Here is a 14,197-nt window from a genome sequence, read left to right as displayed (position 1 = left end):
TCTTAATGTAATTGTGTTTATTATAGGAGCATATATTTCTTCATAATCAATATTAGATCTATACTAGAAACATTGTGCTACAAGTCATGCTTTGTACCTTATAATTTCATTTTTCTCATTTAGTTTACATACAAATACCCATTTGTATTTAACATGCATTACACCTTTAGGTGTTTGGACTACAGGTCCATCTACTTCACATTTAATTAGAAAATTTAATTATACTTGAATTGTCACTTTCCACATTGGCTAATCATTTCTATGTTGACGTTCATCGACGGTTTATGGTTCATATTCATCATCATTAGTTCTGGTAATAACAAGGGCAACTTTATATGAAAATATGTTGTCGACAATAATTTTATTTCTATCCTATATTTCTGCTACATATACATATTGTATTGAGATCTCGTTATTTTCAAGTACTTGATCTATTTCAGTGGATACCTCTTCAGGAGATTCCTCTTTAAAAGGTTCATTTTTATGAAATTTTTGATAGATCAGTTATTTCTATGACATGATTCGTGGGTATAGTCTCTTTTAAGGACCATAACTTGTGTTTCTTATACTTTTCTCTTTTGGAGAATTTTATCTTTAGCATTGACAAGTCTTTCATGCTTCAGGTGTGGCTTTGATTTATTTGTTGCTGTATTAACTGATTTTCCTACAGGGAATTCAATCTATGCTGGAGTATTAGCAGTTGTAATGTGAGATTTCACTATTCTCTTACTTTCAGTGAACACGTCTGATAATTGATTTGCAATTCCTTGCAAAATAATTAATCCTTTAATCCTTTGAACTACTAGTTCACATTAAGATGTACAAGGATTAAGATGAGATAACTTCAAAATATTCCAAGTAATCTCATGTCGTGCTTCACGCAACTACTTTTCTCCCCCTAATGGTGGAAAGATTGCTTCATTGAAATGACAATCCTCAAAACATGCCTTAAAAACATCATCAGTTAAATGTTCAAGATATCTAATGATGGATGGGGAATCAAAACCCATATAAATTCCAAGTCTACGTTGATGACTCATATTAGTTGTGGGGGTGCAATAGGTACATACACAGCATACCAAATGTGCACAAGTGAAAAATATTTGATTGTTGGCCAAGTACGAGTTGTAATGGTGAGAATTTATGATAAGCAGTTGGCCTAATGTGAACTAATGATGCAACATGTAATATTATGTACCCAAGTGGACAAGTAATTTTGATTTCATAAGCAAATGTTAAGCAATAATTTGAAGTCTTTTGATAAGTAATTCAGATAAACCATTTTGAGTATATGTATAGGCAACAAGATGTTCAGCATCAATTCCAATTATCATGCAATAGTCATCAAAAGCTTGAAATGTAAATTCATTAGCATTATCTAAACGAATTTTTCTAATTTGATAATCATGAAATTGTGCCCGCAACCTAATTATTTGACCAAGTGTCGATACCCTATTTTGTTTAGCCTCAATTAACACGTCAAAATATTGTTTTAAATTAAAAAAAAAAGGGTGAAGCCAAAAGTTGGGAACAAATTAAAGTAGTCCAATTTACCCTAATCGGATGATGGAGCAAAAATTCGAATTCAATTTTGCCATTTTTGGCAAGAATTAGACCAAAAATCCATACCAAGGATGGTCAAAATATTAACTTTTTGATCTAAGCGTCTGATTAAAGTAAATTTTGGACCATTTTGTAGATCATAATCTTCCCTTCAAAAAGACAGTTCACTGGCAAAAATCGGAGTTAAAACATATGAGATATCAATAAAATACCAAAACTCTGATTAAATGTATCACTATTTTCAGGTAAAAAAGAGCTATTTTTGGGCCGTATTCATGCAAAAGCCTGTACCAACTCAACCACAATTGGAGCAATATGCTTGAACAATATTGAAGTATGATGTCTCAAATACTTTCCATAAAAAGGGCTTGACAATATTTGCCATGGATTAGGAGAAATGAATTTTCCAAGAAAAGCGCTTCAGAATTTCCTACACTACGTCACCTCTCTTTTAGACGTGACATCTCGATTACCAATACTCCAAATCAAGCAAGGTCTGGACTTATGGAAACAAGACATCCACCCCATACGGCTAGGTGGGGTGTGTTGCTACAACACCCCACCTTGGTTTCCCATCTATTATAAATACCCCCCTCTTATTGGAAAAATACACTACAAACTCCCTAAAATTTCTCTAGAATAGGAAAAACTCTCTCCCTCTCTCTTTTATTTTATTTTATTTTTCTCTCTAGCCTTAGTTTTTTTTTATACTTTCCTTAGGTTCTATTTGGGAGGAGGGAATGGAATGGAATAAAATGAATATTTTTAGAATATTCTTTCATCCTCTTGTTTGAGAGTTTTAACGGAGGGAATGAAATGTTCATTCCTTTATTTGGGAGTTTAAGTGGGAGGAAATGAAATGGTTATGAGAGAATGCATATTCCTGCATTTTCCCTCCAAATCTCAAATTTTTGTTTCCCTTAAAATTGAGAGGAATGGGAGGGAATGGAATTAGGATTAATGAAATTTTTGTTAAAACCTCTAAAATATCCCTTTAATATCAGCCATTCTTTTCTCAATCAACTATAAGAAAAAAACATAGCTACACGTTATTGCCTATTTGCTACAAAGTGAAGCTACTGCTGTTTCGTGAGACACCATTGAAGCTATTGTTGTTCATCAACATAGCTACACATTATTCTTTGATTGTTGCAAGTTTTGGTTACTGCTCACAGGTAAATATTCCTTTTTCTTATGTTTCTACATTTTCTATTATGTTTGTCTCCTACTTCATGTCTTGCCATATATTTTCTATCTTTGTTTCATGATCAATCTTCTCCAAATTTATGAACAAATTTGTGGAATGTATCATTGCTTCTATGGGTTATATTGCTTTGGCTCAAAGCAGTATTCTTACAAAGAGAGTTCTATATTAGGAGAAGGTTATTTAAAGAATGTGGTGTGGGTTTGTGTGAGGAACTAGTTTTCTATATTGTGGGCTGAAAAATGCACGTGTACAAAAGATGTGTGTTAAAAGTCTATTTATATCTTGAGTTTGAGAGAGCCAATGTATACATTGATGTCTTGGGATTGTGGATTGAGATTGATTCATTAAAAAAAAAAAATCAAAACCAAAAAAGAAAAGAGAGAAAGAGAGTGTTGGGATGTAGTTTGAGTTGAGTGTGTAAGGTTTGTTTATAAGCATTTGGTAGTGATTATAAATCATGTCATTAATATTGCATTTTTGTTGGCATTGTCAATGGATGTCGGATTATAGTTAGCCGAACCACATTAAATCTTGTTTTAATTTTTATGTTGAATCTTTATACTAATCGATAACTCTTAACATAATTGTTGCTGATAAATGTGGCCTCTCCCATTGCTTCTGTTGACTGCAGACCAAGAACTTTAAATCCTCCACAACCCTTACATGCATATATACATCTATTAAAACATTAGCCATGTGGCAAAACTATGTCCAAATGTGATAGTTTTTGTGTTTATTGTTGTTATGTCGTTTAAGACTATGTTATGTTTCAATTACTTAGACCTAAATATTATGCAAATTTCTCTTTTAATTTTGATATTGCTCTCTATCTTTTGATAATTAATATTAATATTTACACAATATTTTATATGTGTTTTTGTCCTATTAATTATAGCATGGGTAAGATATCAAAGAAGAATGGTGGAGCCCCAAGCAAAGAAGTACAATGGAGTAGTGTTATGGATGATGCTTTAGTGGACGCATCAAGTGATCATAAGTGGTAGAGTTAATGGAACTTTTACCTCTAAGGCATATCATGACATAGTGAAAGAGTTGGTTGAAAAATTTCACATGGAGATTAACAAGTATAAGGTGAAAAATCTACAAAAGATACTGAAGAAGAATTTTCATGAATGCTATGACATATTTAAGATGGATTGAGTGGTTTTGAATGGAATGATCCTTTAAATATATGGACAGCTGAACTAGAAGTTTGGGAGCCACTCATAGCGGTAAATTACCATTTTTTGTGAGTTTAATTTTGTATTACATAACTATATCTGTTATTTAACCATTTGTCTTGGCTTGTAACAGTCTAAACCTGCAGCCAAGAAGTGGATGACAACAACTATGCTCAACTACACTAAGATGGTACAACTTTGGGCTAAAGATAGAGTAAAAAGTGATCATGCTGAAACTGCAAAGGAGAAACGTGCTAGGTATGCTGGATTGACCACTATTGATGAGATTGATAACTTGATATCTCAAAATGAAGTTTCTTTGGAGAACTTTGAAGTGGAAGATGATTAGAGGTCACCAGAAATTAATGTTGCACATTCTCAAGTGTCATCACAAGATGTAATGTCTTCTAAAAGTAAGAAAAGACGATTGACATAAGATGATGAACTTGGGAATGTAATTTCCCAGTCATTTGATAATGTATCAATGGCAATTGATAGGGCGACTACGGTTATGGCAAAGTGCTTTTCAAAGTCATATGGAGCAGAAGTTCACGCAGCTTTGAGCGTATTGGACTTAGATCCAATATCAAAGACTGAGGCCTACATATTTTTGATGGAAAATTCAACATATAAGTAGATGTTCTTTGGTTGCCCAAATCATGAGTGCAAATGTGTCTTATTGACACTGATGTCTAGGCCTAAAAATTAAAAAAGTGTGAGATTTTTTGGCTAACCTTAGTTTTGGAATGGATTATGTTATTTTGTTTTGTTTTGGTAAGACTTATTACAGGAGTTTAAAAAAAAAAAAAAAAGATATTTGTTAGCATTTGTAGACAATATTTATTTTGTTGAGAATAAATATGTGATGCGTGAATTGCTTTCCAACATAGAAATATACATAACTTGTTTTTTAGCTACAATAAAATTTTCTTTTTCCTTAAACTAGAATTATTTTAGTTTTATATTAGGAAATTAATATGTTAATAGTTCTATCACCTTTGGTCTTAGAGGGATGTTGCTTAGTATAAGAAATTGGGAGATGGAGATGTATTAAATTATCAAATCCATTGTGAAGCCCACCAGCCAAAAAAGATCCAATCTAAAACTAGTAGCCCCTAAAAAAAATTTGCAAATTGAAATAAAGAAATTGTGCTATTGTCAATTTTTCATGCCATTATCTTCATTTGTTAAATTATTGATTAGCGTGATGCAATCTATTCACCTTGACAAAACTATATTGTAATTCAATAATCTAACATAGACCTAATTGTGGTTAACTAGTTTCACATCATCCACTAAATACTAAACATTTCAAAGCAATTATAAGTTCTCATTGATTATTTTTTATGTTCTATAAAATGAGGGGTATAATAGTTAGGGTTGTCCAATGGGTAAAAGACCCGACCAAACTGACCGGGTCCAACTGACTCGAGGCCCAATGGGTGGACTCGAAGTCCTTGGTGGGTAGGATTCGGGTCCCTCTCTCATTAAACCTAAATAGTTAGTTCGGGTAGCGGGTTATTGGGTTAAAAACCCGTAGAGCCTGACTTGACTGATGGTTTAAGATAAATATATATATATATATATATATATATATATATGTGGGTTGTTTGTAGATCACGTGAAGCCTGAAGAGAGGAGTACTACTGATTGGACTAAAAGCTGAATTGTGGAGTGCTACATGCAAGCTTACAAGAGGGATGGGACTAATATTAGGGTGTATTGTTAAAGTGATAATGTAAAATAGAATTAAAAAAAAAAAAAATTAATATAGTGGTAAGAGCACTTACTCCAGTGTGAGATAAAATAGCATAAGAAGTGGAATTTTCACATTAAAGCCCAAAAATCACTCACATTAGTCAATGTAAAAGTGTGTAAGTTTACATTGTTGCTATAGTAATCGTATAAATATACATGACTACTGTAGCTTTGTATTTTATTATTTTAATATTTTTTTTTCTCATTGCTCTCTCATAAGATTCTCTCTTTCTCTTCACCTGACTATTGTCTTTCTCTATCTCCCCTTATCCCAGTAACATGCTTTGTAAATCCATCCTAAATTCGTCAAACCCATCCTAAATCTAGATCTCAAACTCATCAAACCCATATAAATCATCAAAGAAGAAGAAGAAGCACTAGTAGCAGATAATCGCCTAAAATCAACGTCCACCCCTCCCCCTCACCATCACCACCACCGCAAATCATTACATCACTTGATAATCTAAACACAAAATTGACCAAAAATTAATGGAAAGTCAAACCAAAATCAACCCAAACCCATCAGCAGAAACGCAAAATCAAAACCAACAAAAAAACCTAAACCTTGTACAAACTCGTTGGAGGCATTGCTGCCGCCAACAAATATGGCATTGCCTCCATGTGTGAGTGTATGTGAATTTGGGATGAGAGAGAGCTAAGAGGGAGCTAAAAGGAGAGAGTGCTAAGAGAGGAGAAAGAGACGTATCTTAGAGCACTAGCATTGGTGGTGCTAAAAAACTATATTGCTATTTTTAGCACCACCAAATACAAAAATGAGGCTCCATTGGTGGAACTATAGCCAAAGTTTTTAGCTTCTTTGCTACAGTGGACAACTAAAGATGGCTGTGCACTATAGCTCAAACGTAAAAAAAAAAATAAAAAAAAAAAAAAAAAAAAAAAAAAAAAAAAAAAAAAAAAAAAAAAAAAAAAAAAAAAAAAAAAAAAAAAAAAAAAAAAAATTTTATTCTGCATTCACGCTACTTTAATTATTTTATTGATTTCTTTTCTTTATTTTTTCTCTTCCTTTTCTTTCTTTTATGTTCATCCATCTCTCTCATTTTCTCTACTCTTTCATTTTCTTGCTCTTTTCTTTTCTCAAAACTTTCTCTCTTTCTTCTCAAAATTTTCACTCAAATTCTTTTCCTTTTCTTCTCAATTTTTTCTCTCTCTTTCTTCTCAAAATTTTCTCTACTGTGTGAGGGTCTCTTCTTTTGCCATGTGGGTGTGGGTGTGGTGGGTCATCGGCGCCATGGGTACGGTGAGTCATCGGTTTCGGGTCATGCTGTGGGTGTGGGTTTGTGCCATGATGTTCATGGGTCTTGTCATGGGGTTTGTGTGGTGGGTCATCGGTTTTGGTTCATGTCGTGGGTGTGGGTTGCCGTTGGTTTTATTTTTGTGGTTGTGGGTTATTTTCTTGGGTAATTGTGGGCTGATTTTGGTCGTTGTGTGAAGTGGTGGCTGATCGGTGGTTGTGTTTTTTTTTTTTTTGATAAATGTGGTTGTGATTGATGTTTATTGAAGTAGATATATTATTCTATTGTAGTGAGTATATTATTTTAATGTGTTGTTTATGTTATTTTATTGTGTTGAAAGCTAAAATAAAACAACTGATGTTGGATGTTTTGTAAAGTATGAAAGTAAAATAAATAAAGTGGCTTTTGGTGGAGCCAAATTGTTACAATTATGGCTTCGCCAATGTGGATGCTCTTTGTGAGAGTATAAATAAAAGTAATAATAAGAAAATAAAAAATTATTATTTAAATAAAATAGATTATATAAATATAATAGATAATCTTATGTGGCTGTTTTTAAAAATTAATTATATAAAAAAATGTTTTTATGCTAAAAAAAAAGGTTTTCATACTAAAATAAACAAACACAAGCTAATATGAATGCCGAATGGTCTAAGAAAATAGAGTATGAGATGCAGTATGTATTGTTAAAGTAATAATGTAAATAAATAAAGTAATTTTTAATGGTGTATAATGTATATTTTTTATTTATTTATTTTCATATTTTCGGATGTAAATGGTGCCACGTTGGTGTACTCATAAATAATTACATGTAGATGATTTCTCAATCCAACAACTCTTGCGAAGTAAAGTACCTTAACATATCTATAGAGTAGTTGGCGGTAGTACCGTACTTTAGTTACTCCAAAAAAAAAAAAAAAAAAAAGGAAGAATGTAATAAAAACTATTTGCATAATTTGCTCAAGTATTAAAAACGAAAATAATAAAAAGTCCTAAAATCTGATTAATCACTTACTTACTGTGGAAGCCCATTATAGTGGCCCGGTTCAAATCCAATTATCTACCTTTCTCTCTTTATTAATTTTGTTATTTGCATCACTTTCTCTTTTTTACATCTTTTTGATCAAGAATAGTAAATAACATGATTATGTCTAACCGACATGCTAATCAATCAAGCATGAAATTGATGACTTCTTAGAAACCAAGGCAGAAATAAATGACATTTAACAAAAACCATAGGGAGGAGTGGGCTACCTTTTTATCCACATTTTTCTTTTGTTTAAATCCTTTTACATGCCTATCACAACACATCCCTCTCACATGTAAAAGATTTCTTTATTTTTTATACAGGAACCGCATGTAAAAGATTTTCATTCTTTAAAAAAAAAAAAATGTAAAAGACATCAATAGGAAAATCCAAAAAAAAACAGGTGTCAGCCAGTAATGGCGAGTCTGTAATTATTATACACAAAAGAGAACATGCAAAAAACTCATACACAGTCCAAAAAAATATAAAAAAGTGATGTAGCAGAAGCTATCAGATTCAATATTGACCTGCTTGCCTGTGCAACTGACAAACAATGAAGTCATGCACATAAATTAAACTCAAAATTTTGAAGTGAGTTTAAGACTCTAGTCTGTACCGTCAGTCACTCTCTCTCTCTCTCTCTCTTCTCTAATAAAAGAAACTTTTTTTTTTTTCTAGGCTCACACTGTACTAAACCAGTAACACCAGCTTCACAATCTCTCTCCCTCTTGGCTCTGCAAGAAAATTACACATATGCAAAGACTATCCAGAAAACTTTCCACTATTAAATTCTCCCCTCCGTGTCTATCAAATCATATCAGAAACTCAAACAAGGCCCATAAAACTAGCTCACACTCTCACATAAAACAAAGTTAACTAAATAAGCTAAACTCTCACTTCCACCACAAACCGACAAAACCCAACTCTCTATCTCTCTTTCCACACATGCATTCAAGACTGGTCCTCCCTCAATGAGTTTGGGTTGTCCTTCAACTTCTTGGGGGGTGAATGGGTTGTGTGGTGTCTCAGCTGGCTGCCAAGTTTGCCTTCTTTCCACCGTCGCCGCCAACTTACCAGATCAAGAAGAGAGACGATGGCAAGCTCACTGTGGTGTCTTCTTCCACTCCTTCCATGCCTATTCCAAACGCTGATGACACTTCCTTAGACGTTTTGCTTATTGACACCAAGCGTGGCAACAAGATTGTTGCTTTTTATCTCAGGAACCCATATGCTCGCCTCACTTTGCTTTACTCTCATGGCAATGCTGCTGACGTTGGCCAGCTCTATGACCTCTTTGTGCAGCTCAAGCTCAATCTCAGAGTTAATGTCATGGGGTCAGTCAGTCAGTCACTCTCTTTTCCTCTTTTCATTTTTGCTTTTTATTTTATTTATTTATTTTTTTTGAAAAAAGGGGATATTCTTATTTATTATATGGTAGGTTTGGTTAATGGGTTTTCACTTTTTTGGTGTGGCTGTGTATACAAATCTTACATATGTATTTTTTTTGGAGTGGGTTATTTAATCCGTGTTCTGAAATGGGTATATCTTTTGTGTCATGGCTTTGAAGCTTTTCTACGCTTTTTGTATTTTCAATCACTGTCTTTTCAAAGGATGCAGTATTTTTTGGAACTGGTTTTGTTGGGTTTAGATCTGTTTATTAGTAAAGATAACAGCTTTATTCAATGTTCTGACTAATGACTTCTCTTCTTAAGGTGTTAATGGGTAATGGGTTTTTCCCTTTTTACAATGAAATAAAGGTGAAAGTAAACAAGGTTGATTTAACAGTGTTTCCTTGTAGTTAGTTCTCTCATCGGTCCTTTTCAAACTTTTCTATTTGGCCCTCGTTTTTTACTTTCCCCTCCTCTAAAAAGTAAATTAATTTCTATTTTATACTTCGATGGAAACATTGTTTAGTATTTAACTATTCACCTTCTTTTTCTCTTTTTTTGGGGGATATTCTGTGCTTTTGGGGCTTTGTGAGATTTTATGGCCTGAAATGGCCAACTCGTAATCTATCGAACTTTCCAAGATCTTATTTTACTTTACTGTGACATATTATGCACGATTTTTCAGTAATTTAGATCTTGGGAAAATTCGAGTCATCTAATCTTTCTACTTTTCATGTGACTCTATGGCACTTAAGAGAAAATTTTGAAAGGTATAAAATATTCCCTTCATTTTTTATGGACAAATTCATACTTTTGATTAATGTTTTTAAGGGGTTTCTTTAAAAAAAAAAAAAAAAAAAAAATCCTCAATCGAATTTGTGATCTTGTTTTCTAGGTACAATGTGATAAATTTGAAGCATTGGATTCCATTTTTGGGTTTATGTTAATACCATGCCTTCCTTCTGAATTTTATGATGCAGATATGACTACTCAGGCTACGGAGCCTCTACTGGTAAGGTAGGCTATGACAGTCTGAGTTGTACCATACTTTGCAGTGTTATTATTGTGCTGCTCCGTGACTCTCTTACTTTTTAGCTGTTACTTGAATTGTTAATGATTTGCTGACTACAATTGGGATTTACCATTGGAATAACTCTCTCTCTTTAGATAATGAGAACTTTTTTGTTTTGTTTTTTGAGAAGATAGATAATGAAGACCTGATTCATACTGTAGCTGCAATTTTGGATTTGGGAATAATTAGGGAGCAATGCTGGTGCCACAACTTGTTGCACAACTTGCCCATGTGGTGAGTTGTGGTTGGTGGAGGGGTGTCCCCACATGGACCCACCATCACCCCTCCACTAATCACAACTCTCCACATGGGCAAGTTGTGGTGCCAGCTTAATTCATAATTAGGAGAGTAACGAAGGACAATATGAGACGTCAGTTGGAGGAATGGATAATAGATGGGAGTGTTGACATTTATCATGTATTAATGCAAAAGAAATGCATAAGCGGACGGAGGTGTACATTCTAAATCAAGATATATGAAGCTAGATTAGAAAAAGTTGGGGATTTAGACTGCATGAAGTTTATTAACAATTTATAACCTAGTGAAAATTGTGATGAAAGTTGGTTCTGATGCAGAGCAAAACCAACATTATTTTAGAATTTATATGTTTAAATTTTTGTATTTATCTTAACATGAAATTGGATAATTGTAGACTTTTATTTGGATAGGATTAGATTTGAGATTAGATAGGGATTAGCATTTGAGTTCAATTAGGATTAGTTTTAGTAGTATTTTAGTTTTAATTATTTTTCCTTAGTTGTATTTTAGAAGCGTTTGATTGATTAATGATATTCATATTGGGGATTTTCCAATAGTTAGGTGCTGATTCCTATCAACTTAGGTGCAAATGCCTAAGTTTAGGTGCAGATGCCTAAGTTATGCTTGTTGTTGATTCCAAGCAACCAATAAGTGCCGATTCTTAGGGTTTATCTTTACTTTTCTTGTTACTTTTTATTTTGTCTGTTTTTCTTCCCATCAGATCATAGTACCAACACAAAAGCCAACCACCATTTGGAAAACCCAGCTTTAAAAAAAAAAAAAAATCCAGAAAATCTGCAACCCACAACACCAGATCAGACCCACTTGAATTTAGTGTCGCAGTCTAACTAGTTGTATCTAGTACCTGAAATTTTGGTCAGATCTCACTGGTCTTTCAAAGTTCCACATAAAACGAGACTCAACCAGTTCTAATACAAGATCCTACCTGTCATATTGAAAGCCCAAACCCAACCAGTGACTTCCCTTTAACCTTCTGCAATGCTCAGGTGCAACTCAAGTGTGCAAGCTCAGGTTCTTATCACAATTTTTTTGTTAGAAATTGATTATTTTAGTGCACAATGGTAGAAGTTCAACCACTTATTTTTTATGGTTATCAAGATGACAACACCTGGATTTTCAAAAATTGGATTTTTTGATGGAACAATTCTTTGCACAAGTGCATTTATCAAATGACAAATAAAAAATGTGGTATGCCAAAACAAGAGTTGCTGGTAGAGCATTGGAGTTTTGGAATCATTATGAGAACCTACACTTTCGAATACACTGTCTCTAATTACTTGGGAAAGAATGAAAGAAGACCTTTGCATTGTATATTTCCCGCAGTATTATCACAAAATTAAAGAGTCAGTTGCACAAATTTGATCATTATGGTAATTTTCAAGATCAAAGGACAAGTATGAGGCAGTGCAACAATGACCGGTCACTCATGAAGTATCTGCCATACGCCAGAATTAGGAAATCTAATGAAAACTGTTGAAGACTTAGCTACTCAAATGAAGGTAAATCAAGTATCATCAGACCTTGATATTGACCAAGAAGTGTATGCGTCAACCAAAGTTTCAATGTTCATGCAACCAGAAGAGTCTACTATAGAGCCTAAACAACAAGAAGCCTGAAGAATCATCCATGGTGCATGCAGATCTACAGTTTGATGAAGTCAAAAAGGTTGATACTCCAATTGCACATATTGAGTTTGTGATTCAAAAAGAGTTTCATGGGGTGGACTACAAGGTTTATCTATTTTCAATGATCCCAAAGAGGATTCCTCTACTACAGCAAGTGTTATGTGCCAGATTTTTCATCCTTCAATGATTTAAAACTTGAGGTCGAGTTTTCTCCAACCAAGGTAGTATGATGCAGGAGCAAAACCAAAATTATTTTAGAATTTATATTTTCAGATTTTTGTATTTATCTTACAGGAAATTGGATAATTTTAGACCTTTATTTGGATAGGGATTAGATTCGAGATTAGTATTTGAGAACAGTTAGGAATAATTTTCATTAGTTATCTTTTATCTCTTTATTTCCTGGCTCTAGTTCTATATAAGCTTTTAGTTTATTTGTATTTTAGAACAGAAGATTGATTGATTAATGATATTCAGATTGGAGATTTTCCAATAGTTGGTGCTGATTCTTGACACCTTAGGTGCTGATGCCTAAGTTTTGCTTGGTGCTGATTCCAAGCAACCCCTCAGTGCTGATTTGTTCATCTCAGAACGTCAAGACAAAAATGTGGATAAATCTAGCATACCTTCCATATGGATTGGTCAGTTAATGGTCATATTATCTAGATGAAAAATATATGTACATTGATAGCCACAATGTTTAATCATTTGAACAGGCTGGTGTTGTGGTTCATGTTAAGTATTAGTTGGTTACTATGGGCATGATTGATCCCCTTGTCTATCTCTCATCACTCTAAACATGCTTATTAGTTGGTGTAAATTCATTGGATTTGCTTCAGATTTTATGGTTGGGAAATCTCAAAGTCATGTGGACTGAACAGTTGAAGTACTTAATTGTGTTTTGTCTTTATGAAATGCAGCCGAGTGAATCCAATACATATTCTGATATAGAAGCAGTATATCAGTGCCTTGAGACTGAGTACGGAATTAGCCAGGAAGACTTAATCTTGTATGGGCAGTCAGTTGGTAGTGGACCAACACTGCACTTGGCATCTAAATTGCCAAGGCTCAGAGGTGTAGTTCTGCATAGTGCAATTCTTTCTGGTCTTCGTGTGCTCTGCCATGTCAAGTTCACATTTTGCTTTGATATTTATAAGGTGAGGATGCTGCCTTGTTTCTCATGAAAAAGATGTTGTGAGTTAGCTTGATCATAAGAACAGGCCACCCAATGAAATGTCACTATAACAGTGTACTTCCAATCAATTCCATTGGTAGACTTGGTAGAAGAACAATTATGCTAGAATTGAGTATTTTACTGGTTTATGCTATTTCTGCTGCAATTTCAATGTAGTAATTATACTTTGTTATGCAGAACATCAACAAAATTAAGAAGGTGAAGTGTCCTGTGCTGGTTATACACGTAAGTGTTTCTTCCCAAGTGCTCTCTTTTCCTAGTAGGTTCTTCTGCCTTCTCATGCTTGTTTGTAACAAGTGACTCAAGAAGACAACCATGTGAATGCCATTATTTATTGGACAGATTGTTTTTGCATGATTCTTGCATGAATTGGTCCCATATCTCCATAGCCATTTTCCTAATAAAGTTTGATTGAATCTTCTCAAGTTTCTTATACCCAATCCCCCATATTGAACCAGTTTACAAATCTGATTCCAATTGACTGGATGGAATTTATGCTCCTCGCCAATCCCACTACATAAAAAATATTTCTGAAGCTTTCCAATACTTTTGACCACCTACACCAGAATAGGGAAGAGAGAAAGAAATACCAATAGGCAGCATAGGGGAAGAAGCACTACGCCTAGAATTGATAATTGAAGCATCTGAG

At 33.8% G+C, this 14,197-nt stretch overlaps 1 protein-coding gene and 1 long non-coding RNA gene across 2 annotated transcripts in view; both read left to right on the top strand.

The window, feature by feature from the left end:
* Nucleotides 1-2,184: 2,184 nt before the first annotated feature.
* Nucleotides 2,185-4,739, top strand: LOC136066816 (uncharacterized). The gene is made up of 3 exons (XR_010628288.1): nucleotides 2,185-2,738; nucleotides 3,666-4,002; nucleotides 4,085-4,739. It is a non-coding gene; the product is annotated as an uncharacterized LOC136066816 (long non-coding RNA).
* Nucleotides 4,740-8,571: 3,832 nt separating this feature from the next.
* The window catches only part of LOC112012086 (uncharacterized), an 18,834-nt gene continuing 13,208 nt past the window's right edge, over nucleotides 8,572-14,197 (top strand). The window contains exons 1-4 of the mRNA XM_065771666.1: nucleotides 8,572-9,323; nucleotides 10,358-10,394; nucleotides 13,274-13,510; nucleotides 13,726-13,773. Coding sequence (XP_065627738.1) covers nucleotides 8,998-9,323; nucleotides 10,358-10,394; nucleotides 13,274-13,510; nucleotides 13,726-13,773 — 648 coding nt within the window. The 5' untranslated portion in view covers nucleotides 8,572-8,997. The remainder of the gene's footprint in view (nucleotides 9,324-10,357; nucleotides 10,395-13,273; nucleotides 13,511-13,725; nucleotides 13,774-14,197) is intronic.

Source organism: Quercus suber, unplaced genomic scaffold, assembly GCF_002906115.3.
Source record: "Quercus suber isolate HL8 unplaced genomic scaffold, Cork oak 2.0 scaffold_47, whole genome shotgun sequence".
Taxonomy (NCBI): Eukaryota; Viridiplantae; Streptophyta; class Magnoliopsida; order Fagales; family Fagaceae; genus Quercus; species Quercus suber.
This window is presented reverse-complemented; position numbering and strand designations above follow the sequence as displayed.